This window comes from Phragmites australis, chromosome 15 (genome assembly GCF_958298935.1).
Source record: "Phragmites australis chromosome 15, lpPhrAust1.1, whole genome shotgun sequence".
NCBI classification, from domain to species: domain Eukaryota; kingdom Viridiplantae; phylum Streptophyta; class Magnoliopsida; order Poales; family Poaceae; genus Phragmites; species Phragmites australis.
Window position 1 is genome coordinate 10,414,430 of NC_084935.1, and position 24,595 is coordinate 10,439,024.

Sequence of the window (24,595 nt, forward strand, 5' to 3'; positions counted from 1 at the left end):
GGTTACCCCTCGAAAAGTTGGTCGAGTTGAGTCAGTTCAGTATCCCTCTACCTCTCCTCTGATGAGGACCACGTCTCCGCACGGATGGCTGATGGTGTGTGTATGTCCAGGGATGCCGGGGGGGGGGGGGGCGATGGTAGTGGAGTGGAGGACCCTGCCACGCCTGATAGACCACAGTGTCACCTATGCTCCAGGCTCACCGGCGTGTCAAAGACTTCAAAGTCGGACGCCTGAATGCCACTATGGTTTGAGCCTTCGGCCTCCTCCGCAACGCACCGACGGTCCACCCTCTCGTGCTCATTCACAACACACTGATAGTCCAACCTCTCATCCTCCTCCTCTTGGGCATGCTTATGGGACCCTGCTTCTTGCTCCTCCGCAACGCACATCTGACGAGACAGCCTCTCATCCTCCTCCTCCTCCTAGGCACGCTTACGGGCCGCTGCTTTTTGCTCCTCCGCAGCACACATCTGACGAGATAGCCTCTCATCCTCCTCCTCCTAGGCACGCTTATGGGCCGCTGCTTCTTGCTCCTCCTTCGCATCATCATTGGAGGGTCATTCCGTCAAAGAGTCGTTCGACGGTACCAACTCCGAAAGGTGGTCGAAGGCCACAATAGGATCCTCCAGACCAGGTGCACTAATAGCGGGTGTACTTCTACCATGGCTTCTTCGAGGCTATGGCTAGGGAGGTGGACTTCTTCTAGGAGATGGCTAAGGAGAGGGAGATCTTCGAGGCGACAGCGGCCTGTGGTGTCATGAAGAGTAAAGGTTCTTGGTATCTATCCCTGGTGGAAATACTATGTAGGTATTCTCTCATGCAATAAATGTGTGCTCGTTCTCTCCTATAGTGTTTACCCCCTCCTCTGCACGGTAGTCCACCTCAACATGATGATATTGGTCAACTACCTCATCTACTTCAACCATGGTGTAGCCCTTCGGCATCGGACGTCTGTGCAAATGTTCACTGGAGCCGCGGGGATAAGCCACACCAGAAGCCACCTTGATGGTAATGTTTCTAGCACCAATGTGTAGTTCACACGGTGTACGTGCTATGATGAGGTCCACGGGACAAGTGATGGGGTCAGCTCCTGTAACTCCCGTGGACGCATAGCTACTCCGACGACCACCAGGGCTAGAGCATGCAACATTAGGAGACGCTGTCGGCCATTTCTGTTCGCTCACAATGGCGCCCCGTTGGCGCATGAGGGCTTGCTATATTTCTTGTGCTATCTCTTCCTCTATATGTTCTCTATCATTTTGTAGCACTTGTTCAAGCATTTCCATCATTCTAGCTTGTTGCGCCTCTTATTTTGCATCTCGCTCTGTTTGGGATCTCTTTCAACTCTTGTAACTTTGACGTCGGGAATCCATATTTCCAACCCACCAACCGAACGCCTCGTGTGTGACCACCATGCTCCTTGTTTCCCAATGCCAAGGTGAGCTCGTCCCTATCCATGTCTAGCTTGAAAGAGCCTTGTTACTGCTCGTGAGCTTTCACAAGCTTTTAACCAAGAGTTTGCGTCACTTCCTAGTCTTTGGAGGTCATAAAGCGTAACCTTCCAACAGAAGAGTAAAAAGCACCCCTCCCAAGAAGGAAGCGTGTCGATCATTCGCTCCAACCCTCCGTCTCAGACGTGACACCTCTCTCTTGCAGTTGATCTAGTTGTTGTTGCCACTGTCGGTATTTCCTCATGTACCCACGACTGCCGACTTTGTTGGGGTAGAGGTTCTTCTTCGAGTTTGCTTTGTTCACCTCACCTAACCTCTGTGCTTCTTCCGACAACTTGTACTCCACAAAGGCTTGCCAATAATCTTCCAGTTGTGACCATTTGCTGAAATCTGGAGTTGTACCTTTCTGCACATATGTTCAATTCAGTGTTCCCTTCCAATTCTTAAATGAAAGGCCCATAATCATTAGCGCCTTACGTTTAACTATGTCCATATTGTCTCTGTAGAGAACTCGAACCTCTCTAATATATTGGGCCATAGGATGTCGTTCTTGATTGAATCAGGAACCACGTGCGAATCACCTCATTCGCTAGTCCATAATCTATAGTTGATGGAAACGTGATCCTTAATAGCTATCCCATAGGCTGACTTGTATGGCCCCATAATTATCTCTGGTGTAGTTGGCTCTCCTGTTGGTGAGACCTCCGTGAGCACAAATCATCCAGTAGGTATCTTCGAGGGACCTCGAGCACAATGCCGCTCTTGGGATTGCTCATTGTCATAAGCGTCTGTTTTGTCCAGATTGAGGTAGTGGCTTGTGCTACCTTCTTCAATGTTTGACGGCGGCACTACAACTCCTTCTGACACCTAGGTCAGATCGGTGGTTGGTGGTATCATCCCTTTCTGGAAGTTTTGCATACGATGATGACGAGCGGTTGTGTATTCGACATAGCGAGAGTTGAGAAAGGAGGGAGATAGAGATAAAGCCGACGAGGGAGGGAGAGAGGATGTCGAAAGAGAGATAACCATGAAGGAGTCGATAGATAGAATGCGTACATATACAATATTGTAATTGAGTACATTATAAACACATTTAACAAAAAGAAGTCACATCTTACGTAGCAAAATAGGCACAAATATGCCAAAGGTACTGACAAGTGACACATTGATCTTACAAGCCACATCATCTTATATAACAAAATAATGATTACAATAAGAACTAGGATTACGACATCTTTGCACGTGAAACCAAATTTCTCCTTATTTTCAAAGGAAGCCAATTTTAGCTCGACCTAGATGTCTTGACTGTTGTATACCGCAATAGCTTCCTATTTGGACTTGCATAATAACCATCCCAGTCGAGCTTTGCATCCATTCTTATCATTTGAACACACAAAGCAGTTCGCCATGAATCAGTAGGAACTTGCACTGAAACCCTAGGAATCGGAGGGGAGAAGGAGACGGAGGGGAGCCGGGAGGCCTACCTTGACGTCTGGGTGGTTGTCCATGGCGACGGCGGTGGTGGACAAGGGCACAGGGCATGATAGTGTAGGCTCCTCAGCGTCGGGGTGCTCGTCGGGGTAGAGGTGGTGGGCTCCTCGGCGTCAGGGTAGTGGTCCTCGGCAAAGGCGGCGGTGGATGAGGGCGCAGTGCACGGCAGCACGGGCTCCTCGGCGTCGGGGAGGAGACGGTGAGCTCCTCGGCATCAGGGTGGTGGTCCTCGGCGACAGCAGCGGTGGACGATGGTGCAGGACACACTAGTGCGGGCTCCTCAGCATCGGGAAACGATTTTGCGGAGGGCACATACTAGGAAGGGAAAAAAATTTCTAAGTGTTAGAGTGCGCAAGCGTCGAGCACATTTATAGGGGAGGACTTTCACTGCCGGCTCAATAGGACAACTGACAGTGAAACATATTTCACTGTTAGCTCAAGAAGTCCACCGGTAATGAAACAACTTTCACTGTCTGTCGAATATGTTCACCGGCAGTGAAACCCCATTTGCTGTAGGTCCAGGGTGCAAAAAATTGTTTTAGCTGCTTGCGCGCGCCTGCCGAGACTCGAACCTATGACCTGCCAAAAGTAAAACCGAACAATAAACCGCTACACTACTCAAGTGTTTACGAATAAGTTTTTACTATCTATGTTTATTAACATTCCGTTGACCTAAAATCCTAATACATATTTATTTAAATTTGCACTTGCTATATACCAAAATTAAGTTTTGTACATACCTAAATTTCATGGTTCAATTTTCTAATTCAATAAAAAATTAAAATAAATATATTCGTACCTAAGTTTCTATATTGGGGCTTGCTATATATCTTAATTTCATCAATAAAAATTTTAAATCTTTAAAAATTGAAAATAAATACGCTCATAACTATAGCTAATGTAAATCATGTAATATGCAAATAAAAATATGCTAGTGCTATTGCTAATTCATTAAAAATAAAAAATCAATATGCTCAATAATAAAGACATCTTCCACCATACACTACAAATTGAAGCTTCCGTAACATAAGTGAGGTATAATTGCATCTAAAATAAATTTATACATAGTAATTAATACAATTTAGCTACTTTGTCTTAGCGATTCTCTCTTCATTATGATCACGGCATACATATGGAGGTTCGTCGGTGTCTTCCATGGGACTTAGGTCGACGTCCTGTCCGAAAGGAGATAGCACGTCGAATTGATTGTAGTCTTCCTTGTCAACGACATTCTCCACTCCAACAATCTTTTTTTTTCCTTGAAGAATCACGTGGTGCTCCTCCTTATTAGCCGGATCCGATGAGTTTTTGTTGGTGCCATCCCTAGAAATTTTCTTTATTATTAACCTCTTACATGCATGATATACATATAGCGATAACTTATCAAAATTAAACAACCCTCGGGATCGACCTCATGACACTCAGTGACGTCATTCTCTAAAGAGCGATAAAGTGCATCAAAATGAGAATGAATAAAATGTCATGAGATGTGATCCAAACGACATGAAATTTGGTAGCGATATAGTGCATGAGATTATGAATACATTAGAGGAAGAATCACATGAATCGGAGTTCATTTTCCCACTTAATTAACCAAATTACATGCTTGCTATTTTTAAATCCAAAATTATATGAGGTAGTTCAAACAAACTCACATGAGGGAAGTACTCAGCATGGAAAAAGTTATTTTTACTGTGCAAGGTATATTTAGAGAAGACCTAAAAAATTAGTTTCACATTTTATGATTTTTATTAATTTATATAGAAATTAATCAAGTTTAAAAGGCTTAATCAAGATTAACAAAGAATTAGTGCTAACAAGCATTTCATGCTTGAAATATATTTTTCCCATATAGAGCATGACAAAATAAGATTAAAAAAGTTGGATTTTGGATATTTTAAGATTTAATTATGGATTTACAGGTTACAACATATTTAATGAAATAAAGGTATTTCAGTGGACATTTCATGCATGCATGTATTTTTATCGTGTTGATCATGACAAAACAAAACTAACAAACTTGATTTCATATTTTTCTGAGCTCTAGATATTTTTTCTACAAATTATAGATTATTTTAGCCGATTTATCAATACAATTAATATTCCTTTTGGTATTTTTTGGATTTCTGACTTTGACCGGTTGCCGATGGCGAACGGTGGCGGAGCTCAGCTAGTGAGGGGTAGCAAAATGCTCAACGCACTATGGTGAACTCGTTTGAGGGGTCGGTGGTGGCAAGCACGGCCGGCGGTGACCATGGCGGGCGGTGGAGCTAGGCCGATGGTGGTGGTGCGCTGTAGAGGGAGAGAGTAAAAGGGAAGGGAGTAGTGAGGTTCCCAGGACTGCGGTGAAGCTCACCGTGCATTCGGCTTGGGCAGAGATGGCTCATGGCCCGGAATTCGTCGGCGAGGTAGGCGAGCTTGCGGTGGCAGCCAGCGGAGCACTGGGCTGACGATGGGCTACGATCGAACTAGCGCACGCAAAAGATTGGGTATAGCACTATGAAGTTCACCAAACAAGGGAATTGGACGGAGGGGGATCAAAAGTGGTGATGTGTCCTTGAGGGCGATGAAGGTCGTCAAGGACGCTGCTATGCTCGGGCTTGGGGGAGGGCCACTGTTTTATACTATACACATCACTGCCAGCTCATCCCACCAGCCAACAGTGATGTCTAGATATCACTGCCGGTTAGTGGCTTAAGCCGACAGTGATGAGGCGGTTAGGCATCACTACCGGCTCAAGCTATCAGCCGGTAGTGATTCCCATTTATCACTGCCAGTTCATAATCCACGATGGCTGGTTCTTCCCGCGCGGCCTACAAATCGGCAGTGATGCCCCATCACTGTCGGCCCGTAAGGAACCGGCAATTATGGGTCGGTATATAAGCCCGATTTTGTAGTAGTGGTAGGTGAATTAGAAGAAATTCACAGCATGGTAGGATGTCATGCACACTTACCCCACAATAGAACCAAGCAACCGTGGCAAGCGGGAACAGTTTCAGGCTTGTTATTATACCGCAGTGGCACCGTGCCATATGTGCCTTGTGCTCTTCTATCTCCAACTCCAACTCTCTCTTCTTCTGCTCTTGTTCTTCATTTCTCCTTCTCTCTTTGTCCTCATGCTTGTATCTGTCAAGGATGTCGCACCATAGCTCGTATGGGCCCATCTTGCCCTTACCCTTATCGGACCCAGAGCTTGAATCGAAAGTCATGGAAGGGATTGTGTTGGAGAAGAAGTAGCCATAGATGGGTTACCCTTATATACACAAGGGGGTATACTACCAGGAACTTTTGAGTGTGTTGGAGGGAGAGTTATTGCGATGCCAGGGTGGGTCTTAGGGATTTATTTGCACGGATGTCGAAAGCGTTCGCTGACAGAGAGAGAGAGAGAGAGAGAGAGAGAGAGAGAGAGAGAGAGAGAGAGAGATGTGCGGTACTATAGAAGAAGGGATAAGGTCATGGGCGAGTATTTTCTCATCATTTTATTGTGTGTAATTAGGATGTGTCCAAGCTATAGGATAGGATGCTTAAAGCTCCGTTGTGTAGTCAATTTGTGTGTAAAGCATGAGTCAAGATAGAGGTGTTGTCATTTTATGGTTAAAGATGAGTCGTGTAGTCACTTTGTGTCTAAAGTGTGAGTCACGACAGAGATGCTATGCTGTGGCAAGGTGTTGTCATTTTATGCTAAAAGTTGAGGCATGTGGTCACTTCATGTTTAAAGCATCATGTTCTTGTTTGGAGCCTTTGATGATGATGCCTTTTTACTTAATGATAAATGATATTTACAGAAAGTTGAGTATATATCTGATTGTATCTATTTTGCAAAACAATGTAAAGAAAGAACATGTGTATTCGACTCTGTCCACTACCACCGGGACATCTTTTATATAAACACAACCCAATCGATTCCCTACTCACACATCTCCTGACCTCGAATTGAATAGAGAGAATGGTGTATCCTCATCCTCTCGATCGCCTCATCGATCCACCACCTCCACACCCCCATTTAGACGTCTATGGTACAGATTTTTACAAAAAACCACAATGCTCTTCCTTGCTCATTTTGGCCGCCATGTCGACATGGAGATGATGTTGTAGTCTAAGTTTATGAGCATTTCGGTCACGCAGGACGTCGATTCTTCTATTGTCCACATTTCAGAGTATGAAAAAAATAATACTCACCTTCTTTCCTATTTTCATAACACCATTTACTTATGTCATCTATAATTTTTTCTAGACGGATGATTGTGGGTTTTAGTACTGGATTGACACGCATATAGAACCACACATTCAAGAATACATCCATCACCTTCACGTTGTCATCGAGGAACTATAGGAACAATTGCACCAAGAGAGAGCCAGAAACATCAAAAGAAGCTATATCCTGTCTCGCATGGCGGGTCGTAGGCACAACTGGGAGTAATATTGATCTGGTCTTGCGGTAGGCAGAGGATTAAATTTCGTATTTAACATGTATTGTTTTTCATCCCCTTAGACATGTAAGGTGAAGCGCCAGTACACCACAAGGGGTATCATATATGCCATCGTACATTCGGTTGGCATATTTTTCATGCCACTGCTATGAAATGATCATTGTACGAGTAGTTTGAAGAAAGATATTATGATAGTAACAATAACATAGTACTTTGAAGAAAGACAATTTTATAACACTATGAAAGTAGCAATGACATAGCTGCCTACAAGTTACGTCCCCTCTTAGGGATGAGGCCCTTGGTCGTATCCGTCCTCGGGACCCTGTGCCTCCTTGCTCTCACATGGTTAGTTAAGTATGTGAGGTGGTTTGGTGGAACGATCAGCCGCACAGGACATCCAGCCGACGGTGGAGTGGCATATTCGTCCTGGGAGGGCTATGTCCCCTGGAGTAGCACGCTAGGTGGCTACGATGCACTAAGCTCATTGCTCTGTTTGAAGATGAAGTCGTACCCATGGACCTACGTAACGTCCCTGCTAAGCAGCTCCCTGTAGCTGCTATGTGCCTCTACATCCCGGAGATCCTCGATCTCTGCACATGGAACAACGAAGAAAACATGTTAACATCGATAAACCGTGACATACATAAAAAATTGTTATCCATGAAGCGAGTGTCATACCTGAGCTGGGGATGTGAGAACTCGAAGTACCTGGGTCCACGGAGTAAGGGTGTGTAGCCACCCTGGTGGTGTAGAAGGGGTCACCGCCACTTGTGAAGGCTAGCCTAGACGCTGTGACGCTATAGTGGGGGTCAACGGTGTTGAAGAACGAAAGCCGACACAACATGCCACTGTACTGAGCGTGACCAGCCCCGGTGAAGGACCGCCTCGCCATAGTTGGGGTCGAAGAGGAAGCCAGGGTCAAAGACATCCTCGACGGGTCGATGGCGAAGCTCAGACGTTCCTGTGGGTGCGACGGCTTGGTGAAGATGGTGGACGGGTGTGACAAGATATGAGCTGATGCTTGTGGTCCCATTGTAATGTCCAAGGATGAACTATAGCTCTTGGATTGAAAGACCTTGGACACATTCCAGATAATGCGGCCAAACGCCGTGCTCATCTCCGCCCTTGGGACCTCGCTGCAACTGTCAAGCCGTAGCTTTGACGCACATGCCTCGGCATCAATCTAGCGCAGTATGTCCCTTTGCAAAGGAAACCTTCAGTTAATTAAACAAATTTTGTTACCATCTATTGTAGTAAATACTTACTCACATAGTGTTATTCGTACTTCAAGAAAACGCGTATGGTCCATGTACGTCGGGTACATGTCATGAACGTCCACAATGTGCCGTGGAAGCTCAGTCGGTGTGTACATGACCTGGATCTGTGTCCAAGGCACGAACCACGAGAGGTATGCCTCGTACGCCTCCTCAGAGTGTGGCCGATCCTCATCGATGACATGCTCGATAGCTTGGTCCCATTCGTTAACCCACTGCTGCACACGCGATGCAAACCCACTCGTGGAATGAGCCCCCCTCCTTGTCAACCTGTAAAAACAAATATACGTGAAAACAGGTGTAGAAGAGGGTCGTATGAAAACATAATTACAATGTTATGCGCCTGTGTATGTTGATAGGCACCGAACTAGCCACCTGTAGCGGGAATGCCTGGAACTTCTCGAACTGTCGCATCACGCGATGCGGTGAGTACTCCTCAATGTAGATGTCGAAGACGAGGGCGCAAGTCGTGAGCCAGTACTTCTGATCACGTAAGCAGAGCACCAAAAGTCCAAGCGGAGCGCGTTAATGTACCTCGGCCTCCGTGTATGGAGTCCAGCGGACATAGTCCACCATCAGCTCATCGAACTGGTGAACAAAATCCAGGTACGCGCGGTGTGTCTACACGCTAGACCAACTTGGTTATGCAACCAAACTAAGTTAGAGAAACAAAAATATATCCGCAATGAACATAGACGTACACAGGTAGCATAGCACTTACCCTACGTCTGCACCACAAGGACCCCATGATCAGGCCGTCAACGCCATCTGTAGCAAACTGGTATGAGCTATGGTCAACAAGATTGTCAATAGCGATGCGCTTGTACAACCACATATGAAGTAGCAAGCGACACCCGGTCAGGATCGCGTTGATGTCGGTCTTCGTGCAGCAGTTGAAAAGTTCACGGTACATCGCAGCCAGCATAGTAGAAGCCCAGCAGTACTGCGGGACCTCCACGGGGTCGTCGTCTGCAACCTCTCTAGTGTAGGGGATCATGCTCCTTGAGACCCTATTATCGTGGGTCTCGGTGAACATGACCCAACCGAAAAATCATAGGAGGTACGCCTCCGGGTGGCGGGAGACGTCCTTGTTGCCTGCATGTGGGTGGATGTTGTCTACCTGTAAAAAAGGAATAAGTACCAACATCTTATTCCATTAGTAACATAACAAGATGAGAAAACAGTATGAGACATACGTACAACAAACTAAACGAGAAAGGCCGTCATTGGGTCGTGCTTCTCGGTCCCTAGAAAAAGCCTGAATGAGGCTACGTCGTCTCTCCATTCAACGATGGAGAAGCTGGCCAACATCTCATTGTGACAGCCCACGCCCATGTCCTTTGCCCCAACAACAGCACCCACGCAAGGCCGGCCTATCAGGAGCAAGATGTGATTGAGCGTGGGCGCCATCTCGCCACACGAGAGGTGGAACGTGTGCTTCTCGCGACACCACCTATCGACAAGGGCCGCGAGGAGGGACTGGTCATAGATGAACTACATTGCCACCTCCGAGACCCCTGCCAACACGTCCACATCCACCAGCTGGCACAACGAAAGTAGGCCAACATCATGCAACCTGCAAACATAATACAGTTAGCGACGAATAACGATAAAATCGGTATGAAATGTTAAATGTAAAATGGACAAACCTTGGAATCCAGCACTCATCAATCCTCATGAGCTCATCCGATACACGAGGTCATAGTACTGGGTGCTCCATAGTCTGCACCATGGTGCGGTACGAACGGTGCCTAACATCGACCTTAGGGTCAAGCATAGAGTAAGAAGTGTTGACCACTTTAGAACTGGTCTAAACTGGTCTTTATTTATGGGAACTGAACAAGTAAACATCCAACATATAACACGACATAATAGATTATTCAAATTGTGCATAAATATGTGAACAGACCACAACCTAACACGCTACAACCTCGCACATAGTGACCGTCTTAGTACTAAATAGTAAAGTACAATGTTGTGCACATGAATATCCATCACATCATGAATTATAACATTAATCGATCTAAATGAGCCCATGACCCCAAGGACGTCTACCATCTGCACTAGACTTGAAAGGACCTGCTTCTGTGGGGTTCACACTTGGGACACCAACAGTGCATTTCTTGTAAGTGTGTCCTGTTCTGTTGCACTTACTACACAATTTCATGCAACACCCAACTTCTGATTCATCCATGTCATTACGGAGCCTCGTAGTCCTACGTCATTCCTTCTTCTACTTCATCTTGTCGGGATTCGTGATGAACACACAATCGGGGGCTTCTTTATGAAACAACCATAAATCCCAAAACCGTAGACCTCATGGTTCCAGGTGTTAAACAAAGCTTCCTTCTTAAAGTAGTTGGAGACGTAACTCTGAGTACTCATACCCGTCACAGCATACGCGGCAATCACAAGGGAGCATGGCTTCTACAGTAGCATTGGCTTCTAGCAAGTGCAAACACACCTGTCATCAAAGATGGTGCACTCGTGGATAACTCTCTCACACTTACCCTCTCTCCTTCCTTTGTCCCTGCATAGAATTTTGTATATGTGCTGTGCAGTTCTCATGATCTTTACCCAGTACATCTCTGCCTTCTCCGCCGTGTCTTCTATGTACTTAGTCATCTTCGTCCCATAAATCATACTAGCATTATTCAACGCCGTGTGCGCTGTTGCATAGAGGTCCCTGAAATACTTGCATGTCCCTTAAAGTATGAACTCTACAATCCCTACCGTGGTAACCCCCTCACATATTTTATCACCCAGTTGTAAACCTCTACTAAATTTGTAGTCATAATACTGTACGTAGCCCCATTTGTGTCATAGAGAAGAGCCCACTTCTCCCTCAACTTATTCTCAGTCCACTCGCTAAATGACCTGGTAGATGACCTGATTCTCCATGTGATGCTAGCTTCATTGTCCTTTGGCAGGGACTCAAGAGGTACTGGTTCGTCCTCCTGCCCCCTCATGTGCCTCCCTGCACGCTCATGTGTTTGCTTCTTCGTTATCTCATTCAGTGTCTTCCAAAGAGCATCAAACTTATGCTGCTAGTTCTGACCGCACAACCGCTTGAACATGTTCATAAGGTTCTTGTTCTTGAATTGGTGGAAGAAGTTTGCACCCCAAATACCTCATGCACCACCTACTCTACAGATCTGGCCACACAGGTCCAATCAAACCATCGTCCGTTCTATTTTGCAGATTCAGAATTGTCTTGAGCATCCCAGCATGCCGGTCATGTATAATGCACACGTTCGACTGAGCACAAACAATTGTCATCCTCACATGGTACTGGAACCAATACCAACTATTATTGTTCTCACTATCCACAAGTGCGAAGGCCAACAGTGGAACTTGATTGTTCCCATCGACTCCAATAGTAGTTAGGATCTGTCCCATGAACTTGTTGGTAAGGAAAATGTCGTCAATGCATAAGATAGGCTAAGAATGCTTGAAAGCTTTGATACATACCCCTATTGTGAAGAAAGCTTCAGGATGTACTTGCCAGGTTTTGATAGCAAGGGGTACTTATCAATGTAGTAATATGTCCCAGGGTTCCTTCGAGCAATGGTCTGCAACAAATGTGATAGATTCTCATATGACGCTTCGTAAGCTTTGAACCTCACCTTGATTGCCTTCCTCTTCGCCCTCCATGCCTTGTTATAGCTGATAGTGTACTTGTACTCCTACTCAATTTGTCTGATTATGGACCTTAGTTCGTAATTCAGGTTTTTTACAATCTAGGCATACATTACATTGGTAACAAAGGATAAGGTTATATTCCTGTGGCTGAGCTCAAGTTCGTCAATCATGCAAGTGTGCTTAACCATAATCAACACCACCAAATAGTCAACCCACTTCCACTTGAAGCCGTGCACCCGCCACAAGAAACCCTCATTCGCGCACTTGACATCATATTCCTTCTTGCTTGACTTTACAACATAAAACTATCGTCAAAGTGTTGTCGCCCATTAAGTCACAGCATCCTTCATGGCCTGACTAGTAGGATACCTAGCACCTTGAGTCACCTCATTGCATATACTCTCAGGCCACTTGATTTTCCTCATTCACCACAAGGTTGTTGAAGTTGGAATTGTCCTAGTCCGTGGGAACCGAAGCATCGTACTCATCATCCGAGATGTCATACTCAGGGGATTCGTTAGCCTCACGATCATAACGCTCCATCTGTTCCATTAGAGAAGGGGTTTGTTCCCCCTCGTCTACCTCACCGGTAGGTTCATTCGAATAATCCAGTGAATATGCACCATCCGAATCGACATCCTCCTCCTCCGCGTACACCCACCCTGTATCTCCCCAACTACCTCCTTATTCTTCCATTGCACAAGCAACATAGGAGGCCAACATCTGTGCACAAGATCCTGCAGGTATCTCTTCCACACTTCATCTTCCTAGAGCGGGAACACCTTCCAGTACCATTTGAATAGTTGCCCATAATGCTAATGGTCATCTCTTGAATCTCGGGGTCTATTTTGAAACTCCGCATCAACCAGGATTACAAGTGCCCGACACTTTTATGCATAAGTCTAGAGATACCCTTGTCCCTTGACTGAAATACGAACAATACTATCCTTTTCGGACCATATAATATTTTACTGTCCCTATAAAAAAAATCCTAAACTGTCACATATCCGACATACCTTACAACTATTGATAAAAACTCTAACATTATTGCAACAAAACATAAATAATATGTAAAACTACATCTACAATGGAAAATTCATTACAAACATAGCCTAACATGTGATCTATACTGCAACAAAATATTCCCATGTCGTACATCAAACATCTCTAAATCTTACATCTATCATATCAGTTATGACTACACTATGTCTAAAACCTACATTTAATATCTAACATATGTTTAAATACTACATCTAATTGCTAAAATATGCGTATAAACAGGATCTAATTATTAAACTATATCAAATCCTAATTCTAAAACTAGATCTACATTCTAATCTACGTCTAGTAACCATCCTACCAGATTTGTAAAAAAATTCTAAAGCTAACATCTAACATATGTCAAAACCTAACACTACTGACTATCCTACCAAATTTATAAAAAAACAAAGAAAAAATTGTACCTCTTTTCTCCAGCAGAGTTTCACCGCGCAATTTTTCCTCCCCTCCCCTCTCCTCTCCTCTCCTCTCCTCTCTACTCAGTGGGAAACAAATAAGGGCATGGCATTGATAGGGTTGGCGACACCGGTTTAAATACCTAAAAGATCATATATTTTTGAAAATATTAAGAAATAAAGTATATAAATTTTTTTTGTATTCCCCGGCCTGGCTGTCTCCCCGGCCCGCGGCGCGCGAGGGCCTTCCATCAGATTGAGGGCCACCTCCACGCGAGGACCGACGGCCAGGGTCTCGTGCTAGGCTAGCTTCCTAGGCAACGTGGGCTTCCTTTGAGCAAAGCCATACAGGGAAAATGAATTTTTTTGGTTTTTATATTTCGAAAATCAAAAAATTACAAAAATAAGGGTCTGTTTGAAAAAAATTGCAAAAATAAATTTCTGATGCCCGGCAGGTTTTAAAAAATAAACCTGTCAAAAAAAATAAGAATACAACATTTCAATGCTACCAAAATTCAAAACATTAACTAAATAGTCATAAAAAATTCTTAAAAAATGTATGGTGTAGAGGATCCTATAGTCTAGCTCTAAAAAAAAATTCAACTCCAATTATGATTTGTACAATAAGATAAAAAAGGACAAATTTATTGTATTTGTCCTTTTTGTATCTTATTGTACATATCATATTTTTGTCTGAATGTTTTTAGAGCTAGATCGTAGTATCCTCTATACTACCAAAAAAATTTAGAATTTTTCATGATAATTTTGATAGTGTTTTGAATTTTGATAGCAATAGAATGAAATATTTTTATTTTTAAATATGTCATCTATCGGAAGGGTGACCGATTTATTTTTTTAACCTGGAAGGCTGACATGTGCCTATTTTTCTATTTTTTTCAAAAAATATTATTTTCAAAATCTAAAAACAAAAAAATCTAGGGAAAAGCTCTGGTCCTCCCCTCTATCTCCCTCCTCCGTTCTCTGCTGAGAGATGCATGCAAAACTCTTCCATTTATATTTTGTACAACTGCACACTTAAAAAAAATCTTAAAAAATTGTACATGTACATATTAGTAAAACATACATCTCATATAAATGTGGTGCAAAAATAAGTACATATGTGCACCGTAGAAAATAAACGACATGGTATCAAATTTGTATGTGTTTTACAATGCACATATGAATATATTTTTGTACTAATTATTTATGAGATGCATGTTTAACCTCATCTACATGTACAATTTTTTGAGATTTGTTTGAAGAGTATAAGTGTACTAATATAAATAAAGAAGTCGGGGGAGGACAGGATGGTTATGGCCAGACCCAAAGGCGAAGCCAAAACAAAACGAAACGAAATAAAGCGACGTCATAGAAGAGAGAAGAGATACACATCTATATGCTGGCTTTAGTTTGTTTGGGGCTTTTGTGAGCAAACTAGCGCCTGTCCGCAACTCTTAAGAGTATCTCCAATAGCCCTTTTATAGTAAGCGCCATCCCACCTGATAGCTAAAATGAGCCAAAATCGATCTCTAACAGAACCTCTATCCTCCACGCCATTTCGACGAGAACACCATCCTGCTCCTCCCGCACGCTACATCTGGCGTTCCTCTCCCCACACACCATCCTCCAGTGCGCTCTTGCCACCATCTGGGAGGAGGTAGCTCTGGTTGTCACAGAAGTAGAGGACGAATAACGAGACGATGATGACGTATCGATTGGAGGCGGCATGACAGGGCAGGAGAAGCTCCTCTACTCTTGCTAGTCCGGGTTTGTGGGGAAGGAAACGAGCGGCGCTTGGTGGTGTCCAGCAACTGCTCCAATTGACATTGTCGACAATGACGCTCTGCTCTAGTGCAGCATCAGTGGGCGGTCTCCACATGGTCGCAAAATCAGGGAAGGAGATCGGGCTTTAGCAGCTTCTTGGAGACGGCGGCGGCTTCAGCAACTTCAGGTCCTCATGGTGGTGCTGCAGGTTGGCGAGGTTTATGCACAGGGATGCGCTGAGCAGGAGCAGCAATAGCAGCAGTGCCCAGGGATGATCTAGCTTGGTGGCCACAGAGCGGAGGTGGTAGAGAACCTGACAGTGGCGTCGATTGGGCTGTACTAGCAGCTTGAGGAAGGGGGAGTGGTGGTGCTAACGACTGGTGATCATGATTTGGTGGAGAAAGGAGAGGAGCAGATGAGATGGTGGTGGATTGGATTAGGAAGCAACGGTGGTGGTGTTGAGTTGCTTTGCTCTATTCTGACGAGGGAGAAGAAGGAAGGAGTGGCGGCTGGCTTGGAGAAAGAGAAAAGGAAAAGAAGATGGAGGGTAATTTTGGAACAAGTATAAGGTTAGGGTTAGGTTAACTAGTGGGCTTTATATGGGCCTAATTATTGGTTCAAAATAATTACAGCCCGCGAAATAAATTGATAAAAAAATTCTAAAAATTGGTACGCATGAATTTCGGGAATTTCGGACTGTTTTTCGAAATTGAATTAGAGTGCAATGAAATGGTGAAATGAGCCGTTAAAAAATAGCTATTGGAAAAATAGCCATTGAAAAAAATATCCTTTTAGAAATTATTGTATTGAAAAAATATCCGTTAAAAATATAGCTATTCCAAAAATATAGTTGTTACAAATTATTGTTAGCTATAGATACAATTAAAATGAGAAAGAGAATATAGAGGGTGAAATATATTATGTTTTTTTAGTTGCGCTATTTGAATTGTGGTATGAGCTATTTGTTATGCGAATTATTTGCTGTATGAATTATTTGTTGTATGAGCTATTTGTTGTGCGAACTATAAGTTGTGTCAAAAGAACATGATAGATTAATTCAGAAAGAACTACATATATCATCATACATAATTTGAAAACACTACTTGATAGGTTCTGACTATATTATTGTAAATATTTACACTATAAGAACTATGACTCTGCATAAAGTTGTCATAGGTGCTCGACTAGATCATGTTGAAGTTGAGAGTGAGCTTGCGAGTCCCTCATATCATGATTGCTCTTAATAAACTCCATAAACTGAGACAACTTAGGGGTATGCTCATATTCAATTACCACCCTTTCTCCCTCATGATCGTAATGGAACTCTTCCGGCTCATGATCGTAATCGAAATCTTCCCGCTCATCTTCAATTATCATGTTATGCATGATGACGCAAGACGTCATGATTTGTCCGAGTGTCTCTTGATCCTAAAACCTTGCTGGTCGACGAACAATGGTAAAACGAGCATGTAGAACTCTAAATGCTCGTTCGACATCCTTCCTAGCACCTTCTTGAGCTTGCAGAATTCTTTTTCTTATTCCCTTACGGAGATGGTATTGTCTTCACGAATGTTGCCCATGGTGGGTATATGATATCTACTAGGTAATATCCTATTGTATATTTGTGATCATTGATAGTGTAATTCACTTCTAGAGCTTGTCCTTTGGCTAGCTTTGCAAATAAAGGGGAACGGTGAAGAACATTAATTTCATTGCAAATAAAGAAAGCATGCTAAATTCAAAGATCTTGTGAAGCAACAGCTTCCAGAATAATTTTAGGCTCATGCACATGGTCGATATACATTCCTTGCCATTCTACTGGGCAAATTTTCCACTTCCAATATATGCAATCTATTCTACCTAGCATACCGCGAAAACTTGTTGCCTCTTGAAACTGCATATCCGACTTCTCTGTTGTGATAAATTACTCGATGTCACGGCACAGAGCTACCATGTATTCAAGCGTTCAAGCGTTGATCTTCATTGTTCACTTGGAATGCTGTAGTAACAATGAGATCGTCGTTGTCGGATGAGGTTGATAACGAATCCATGAGAATTTGCTTGATGATGTTGCGACGCCTCATTGCGGTGTTGGAGAGGAGATAAAGATATGTGGGAAAGGACACAGAGAGAGCTAGGAGAGGAGACATAGCTCAGGAATGACAAATGGACTTGCATATATAGATATGAAAAAATAGCTGTTGAAAAAATATCCGTTAAAAAATATCTGTTAGAAATATAGCTGTTGAAAAAATATTAGTTAGAAATATAGCCGTTGAAAAAATATCAGTTAAAAAACTGTTGGGAAAATAGCCGTCAGAAAAATATCTGTTGAAAAATATCTGTTAGAAATATAGCCGCTATAAAATATAATCGTTACAAATATATTGTTAGTTATAGAATATTATTAAAAAAATAAGGGAAAATATGAAGATGAAATATGGATGTGTCGTTACAGTAATATAAAGAAAAAATCTTTATATATGATAATCTATATAGAGATTTGAAGTATAAAATATTGATGTACCGTTGAAGTTGCTCTATCACCTGTCTAAGAGGCTGTAACCCCCAAGTTGCAGGTGGGGCCAAATACCAGGTAAACATGGGCTGTGATGATTGGTGAACGAGTCAAAGCGTAAATTTCAGAAAAGTACACAATCACTATCAAAACAATCACAAAACAAAATTTCATAGTCTTTTCCAGTCACATAAAAATATCATTTTAATATCAACACGGTTCTTACTTTTTGTGTAATATGATTATATATTACAGTAAAGTATAATAAAACTATTTTTCAAGATAAATCTACCTATATTATTTTTAAATTACAAACTTAATATATAAAAAATAATTTATACCTACAATTTAAAAACATTAAATACATATAACTCAAAATAATTATTATTTATAACCGGAGAAAATATATAGGGTAGAGATCATATTTTCTTCTAAATAATATTTCATAAAACCGCACTTTTTGTCACATGGAATGGAGATGATAAGTCGGGTTCACCCATCATAGCCATGAGCTTGTAGAGTTCGTGTACTTGCGCACCCCTCCTAACGTGTGCTCGTCGGACGTGTGCTAGCTAGTTCGACAGCCGTCGCGTGCCCGCCAGAAGATGAGGCGGTGGCGGATGCGAAGAGGCAGGGGTAAGGTGCGATTGCGGTGGGAGGAAGAAAACAATTGGTATACGTGACTGCCAACGCGGTTGGAGGCGACGATGGTTATGACTACGATGTATCGTTTTCACAGGACGTGATTACGATGAGATGGGAGGGGTATCCGATTACACAGGATATAATTACGATGAGTACTAAAACAAACAGAAAATAATATAATCAGTTAACTCCGTAATCTGATACCAAAACCAAACGCTATCTAAATAATATTTCATAAAGCCGCACTTTTTGTCACAGGGAACGGAGGTGATAGGTCGGGTCCATCCATCATAGCCATAAGCCCTAATCGTCTGGTTTGCTGACGTGTCATTACGTGTGTTATCTTGGTCCATGGTTTGCATGGCACATCTGAATGTTTTTGCCACCGAGCAGTATACAAATATATCCATTCCATCACACAGTAAATGCCCGGCTCTATATCATGCCTGGCAAATACATCCATGTCAGCAAACGGCAAGGCATGTACATGCACAGGTAAGTATACAGGTCGTCGTCTACACGCGTACGTACACGTACTCGCCGTAGCACGGGCCCCACTTGTGCGCCCCCTGACTCCACACACACGGCACCCGTCTTTATATCCCTTTCAACCTTTTTCCACCCCCCCTGCTTCTTCTTCGTCTTCCACTCATGAGCTTAGCTAGCTCGCACAGCTCCAGCTCCACCTCGTTGATTAGCTCTCCGGCTGCTTGCCAGAGCGCCGCTCCTTGATCAGCTGGTCTCGCCTCCAACCTCGCCCGCGCCGCCATGGACCGCAAGGACAAGTCCCGCAAGCCCCACTCAGCGGCGGCGTCCATGGCCGCGCTCGCCGCCGCCGTGGCCTCCGGCGACGGCGGGCTGGCGCCGCCAAGAGAGGAGGAGAAGAAGCCGTCGAAGCTGATGGCTGGTGCGTCCAACTCCTCCCCTCCCCCGGTGGCGGTGGCGGCGAGGAGGAGCGCGCCGGCCGGCGGCGGCGCCGTTGCGGCGGGAGGCGGCGGCGGGGGGCCGACCTGCCAGGCGGAGCGGTGCGGCGCCGACCTGAGCGAGGCGAAGCGGTACCACCGGAGGCACAAGGTGTGCGAGGCGCACTCCAAGGCCGCCGTCGTGCTCGTGGCCGGCCTCCGCCAGCGCTTCTGCCAGCAATGCAGCCGGTAAACCCGCTCCCGCCAAAAACCTCAACATATTTAAACCTAGATAACGCACATGTTTAGAATTAGATGCACAAGTGGTGAAATTAAATTACAAATAGTTAAGATTTATTTATTTTTCTGGTGTCAGTGCACTCGCTACTGTAGTTTCGCTCAAAACTAAGCACCGGCCACCTTCAATTCGTATTATTAAAGTGAATAACTAGCTTGTATGATTAGTTTAAATTAACTTACTGTTCTGAGCTGCATGGATCTTCTAAAGCTGCTTATAGCTTTTCTTGGATCACGCATGGGTTGTTTAATTCTTAGCTTGGACGCAGCTTAAGATCTCGCAGGGTGTCGTGCAAACACTTGGACCATGCTCCGTTCGGTTCTTGCAGAGTAGTTAGTGTTGTTCCTTGTTAGGTTTTTTAGGCATATCATGCTGCTCCTCGCAGGCTGCAAGCGCCTTGTAGCAGCTGGATTTGGATACACTAGTTCCTGACCTTATGGTGGTCTTAAGCCTAATATTGTCAGCCTGAATGATAGGATGTCCGTACGTCGCGCACACACAATTTGATGCACTAAAAAATGGATTAGTGAGAGTCACTGTTCTCGGATGATGTGTCTGTATAGTAAACTAAACTGTGTAGGAATTTTCCCCAGCACAGCACATCAGGGTGGTAAAAACTAAAGCAGGATAAGGGGACTAGGTTTCCATGATTTCATCTCAGAGGATTCGTGCTTTGCTGGATCACCAAAGCACCATTCGTTCGTTCACATGACCGTGGTGGACATCGTTGTCCTTACCCTTGCTTGCTTTGAAAGGGTAGTGGGTTGTGGTTGTGCTCGTCGCTCCATGGGGGCCCTGGCTTTAGCTTTTGTCTGTGGGGGATAGATAGAAGTGAACTTTTGCTAGCCAAGTAGCCTGCCTTTTGCTAAAACAACGGCCTGATCCAAGCTGCTCTGCTCTGCCTCTCCCAATTCGACTGCAAACCCTGCACATCGTTACCATTATGTGAGCTCTCTAATCAGCAGCATGCATATGTGTTAATCATTTGGAGTGTATCTAGTTGTCTTAGACAAGTCCAGTCGTGGAAAAAAAGGGAATAATTCTGGTCTCTGTCCCTGACCTTGCTTTTATGCTTCTGGGGCTATCTTGCTCTATGGCTTCAAAGTATAACTGCAAGAGGCAAGTTGGTTAGTGACCTTGCACTTGCAGCATATGGATGTCAATCTTGTTCTCTAACTTCTTGTGGCCTTCAGCATTTTGAGACTCTTAGCTCGAATCCATGTGCGTCAACTTGAGCAGGGCAACTAGCTACCAATCAAGCCAGAGATTAATGTACACCTGACCGACTAGTTACTGTTGGTTCCTAATCCAGAGCAGCTGGCCGATATCTCTCTGGTGCTGTTCACGCGGTCCTTTTTTTTTTTGAGGGAAAGCCATCATGGCAACTTTATTGATAATTGGACCGAAATTACGTCGTCCACAAGATTGCTCACGATAAAGCTAGGGGGTTCATCGACCCAATTACAAGAATCTTATCTTCATAGCTAATTCTAGCGATTTCATGAGTTACATCTCTTAAACAATGAGCAAACTCAGCTTTTCCTATACTTAAAACTAAAGCAGAGATATCTGCAAAGATTGCTGCCGCATCATTCCAAAATTCGGTATTACCATCACAGGCTGTTATTGTCTCCCGTGAGTCGGATTCCACGATTACCATGTTCACGCCTAGGACCTGAGCTGAGCCGGAGTCCCTCTTTCATGGCTAAAGCTTCAGCCATTGCTGCACTTGCAACATGTGGTAGATACGCAGAGGATGCAGCAATGAAGTTCCCTCTGTTCATGCGGTCCTAGTGCTGTTGAGGCTCTGATAAAGACATGCGTGGCGTTTACACGCTACAGAAGTTCTTCCATAGCCCATAAGTGAGGGAGTTTAATTTGAACAAACAGAACCGTGCATTGTGGTCCTTTGGTTCAGGACTTCGGAGTGTTCCAGATGTTCATGTTCTTCAGTCTTCATGCATGATGCTCCTGACTTAATCAGCTGTTAGTGACATGAGTGAATACTAATTAGTCCCTCAGCGCTTGCTAAGAATAAGCTTTTATATATGCTTTGTACAGCCGAGTTCCATCTCGAGGATCCCATCAATGAAGATGCGCATTTTGTCGAACAACTTGGCAAAGTGTGGTTTTCAGATGACTGATAACTGAAAACTATAAACTGTTAAACATTGGAGATTCTTTCTCCTTTAACGTTGGTTTACGATCGATTGGGGGATCATGCATCTTTTCAGGGACGTCGACAGGGCCTTGGGATAGGATGGATAGGTAGGACTGATACGGCCTCCATGCTCGCTTTTGTTGTGTCTCTGCTTTTGCGCGCACACGCATGTGCATCGACCCACCAGGTTCCGGCGGTAAAAAGGTAAACGGTCGATGCCATGGCAGGCAGATAACTTTCGGTGATTCGTTTTGAATGAACGCTGCTGGTGCAGTACGTACCTCGCCGTACGCTGCAGTCCCCTCGTGATCACATCGTCACCGTGCTCCTCCGATTTGACGAGCGTACGTGCGTGCGCATGCCCTAAAAGTTACTGCCTCACATGCTGTGGTTTTCACTTGTGTCAATCAGTGTGTTTTGGCTCTCATCGATCTCTGAAGAATTGAACTCTCACTCTCGATCGGTTTGCAGGTTCCACGAGCTGTCGGAGTTCGACGACACCAAGCGCAGCTGCCGCCGGCGCCTGGCAGGGCACAACGAACGGCGCCGGAAGAGCTCCGCGGAGACGCACGGCGGTAGCGCCGGCGACGGCTGCCGCCACGCTGACAATGACGGCCGGAGCCACCCGGGGAACCCACCGCTGAACCACTTCCAGATCAGATAAACCTACCTAAGCATGCTCTCTCTCTTCTGTCACGCAGCTAGACATATGTGCTACATATATGTGTCTACCCTACCCTGTGTTGTACTACTAACTTGGCAGTATGACCTTCTATATTGCTGCTATATCTGCCACAAACCTAATCATGCTGATTGTAACCTGCAGGCAATTAAGCAGGTAATGCTAGAGTAATTTTGTGTGTGAGTATGGATCAGACGTGTAATTCTGTGGCCTGTGCCCAAAAGTAATTTGTGCAGGCTGTGTATTGATGTTGTGCTCTGGTAACTGAGGTAATATATGCTATTTATTCAAGTAATATATAGCTTGTGTCTCACACGTGTGCATGGTATTTTTTAGATATCAAACGAATAATTGTGGTAATGTATGCTATTTATTCAAATAAGCCTGAACACTTTTTTCCATTATCTAAATCAATTTATTCAAATAACATATAGGTTGCGTCTCACACATGTGTGCATGGCTTTTTGTATACATCAATCAAATGGGTATTCAATAGACAGTAGTCCAAAGCTTTCCCTACCTCTGAACTGTCTAACATGTTGTCCAGATTTCAGACATATAACTTTTGTTCTTGATGCGGGGAAGGGAATGGTCCCAGGAACAAGATTGTCCATGTTGTGGAGTCATCTGAAAGTAACTTCACGGCTTTGAAACATATTTGATGAAAGGAAAACAATTATCCTCCAAAGCATAATAGCAACAAGCTAGAACACTAGCTCAGTTAACACTTCTAGTATATACCGTATTACTCCATCTGTCATGAGCATTTTACTACCTTGATGGACGTTCATTTCCCACAATAGTCCCTCCTACTGCTGTTCATTTCCCACAATAGTCCCTCCTACTGCTTCACAGCCAATAGAAGACCCTCGAGTCTCCCTTCTCAACAATTCTTTTTTGTCATGAATGAGGGTAAAGGAACAAGAAAAGAGAGGGAGAAGAAGAGAAAGAGGAGAGGGAGGAGGGGAGAGAGAGTTAGATGGATTCGCATCCTTTGACTTTACCAAGGTGCTATTGTATTTTACTGTTTATACACCTACGAATTACTGCAGAGGATGCGAGTCTGAGTTAGATAAGCTCCTACCTGGTTTCTCTGCATTATGCTCATTAATGCATAGGACTTATATCCTGATAGGGTGTAGTTGAGAAGATCAAAGAGATTGTTTTGCTCGATGTGAATCACCTACTGCTAGTATGCACGGATGCTAACAAGGTCACGTGTTTTTTTTTTGCCCGAGTTGTAGACGGGAGAGAATGATGAAAACTGTGCAAAACGAGATCAACATCTGAGGTGCATGATGTTTCCTATCGTTTTGTTGACCAATGATTTGTCTACATAGTGAGGTATAATGTGTATTCTGGTAAAAACCGAAAAACCGCGCCGAAATAACCGAACCAACCAAATGCGCACCCGACATACGCTGATGCGACCAAGGTTGTGCACGGCTGACTCACTGAGAAACAGATCCCGATCCCGATGGGATGAAGAAGTGAACTTGCTATTTTTTTTAGACAGAAGAAGTGTATTTGCTAATCGACATTGCAGGAGCCTTCATATGGGCCTGTCGACCGATCCGAAAATTGAGCCACGTCAGCTGGAGGGTAAGCATGCACGGCCCGTGAAGCATGTAGGCCCAAGCATTGCGGCCCAGGTCAGTCTGTTTTTCTTTTTCCTTTTCACTTCTTCCTATCATTTTAGTTCATCTTATTTATGTTTGTAACAATTTGTGTTTGGCAGGCACTCTGGATTGCAAAAGACGTGATTCAACAATTTACGAAAACATGTTCAACAATTTTTTGTTGAAACAATGTATCTGAATTGTTGAATTAGTGCATTCAAATTGTTGAATTTTTTAAAATTAATCAAAATATATTCAACCTTA

At 44.0% G+C, this 24,595-nt stretch overlaps 1 protein-coding gene across 1 annotated transcript; it reads left to right on the forward strand.

Moving 5' to 3' along the window:
* The first annotated feature begins 19,154 nt into the window (after positions 1 to 19,154).
* On the forward strand, positions 19,155 to 23,009 carry LOC133893581 (squamosa promoter-binding-like protein 13). Its single transcript, XM_062334637.1, has 2 exons — positions 19,155 to 19,820; positions 22,502 to 23,009. The coding sequence occupies exons 1-2, from the start codon at positions 19,438 to 19,440 to the stop codon at positions 22,692 to 22,694; spliced, it is 576 nt and encodes a 191-aa protein (XP_062190621.1). The 5' UTR covers positions 19,155 to 19,437; the 3' UTR covers positions 22,695 to 23,009.
* The last annotated feature ends 1,586 nt before the right edge of the window (positions 23,010 to 24,595 follow it).

What these genes read in the sequence shown, in the direction of transcription:
- LOC133893581 (XM_062334637.1), top strand. Translation starts at nt 19,438, where the DNA reads ATGGACCGCAAGGACAAGTCCCGCAAGCCCCACTCAGCGGCGGCGTCC. An exon ending in TTCTGCCAGCAATGCAGCCG is followed by an intron (nt 19,821 to 22,501) that starts GTAAACCCGCTC and finishes ATCGGTTTGCAG; the next exon opens with GTTCCACGAGCTGTCGGAGT.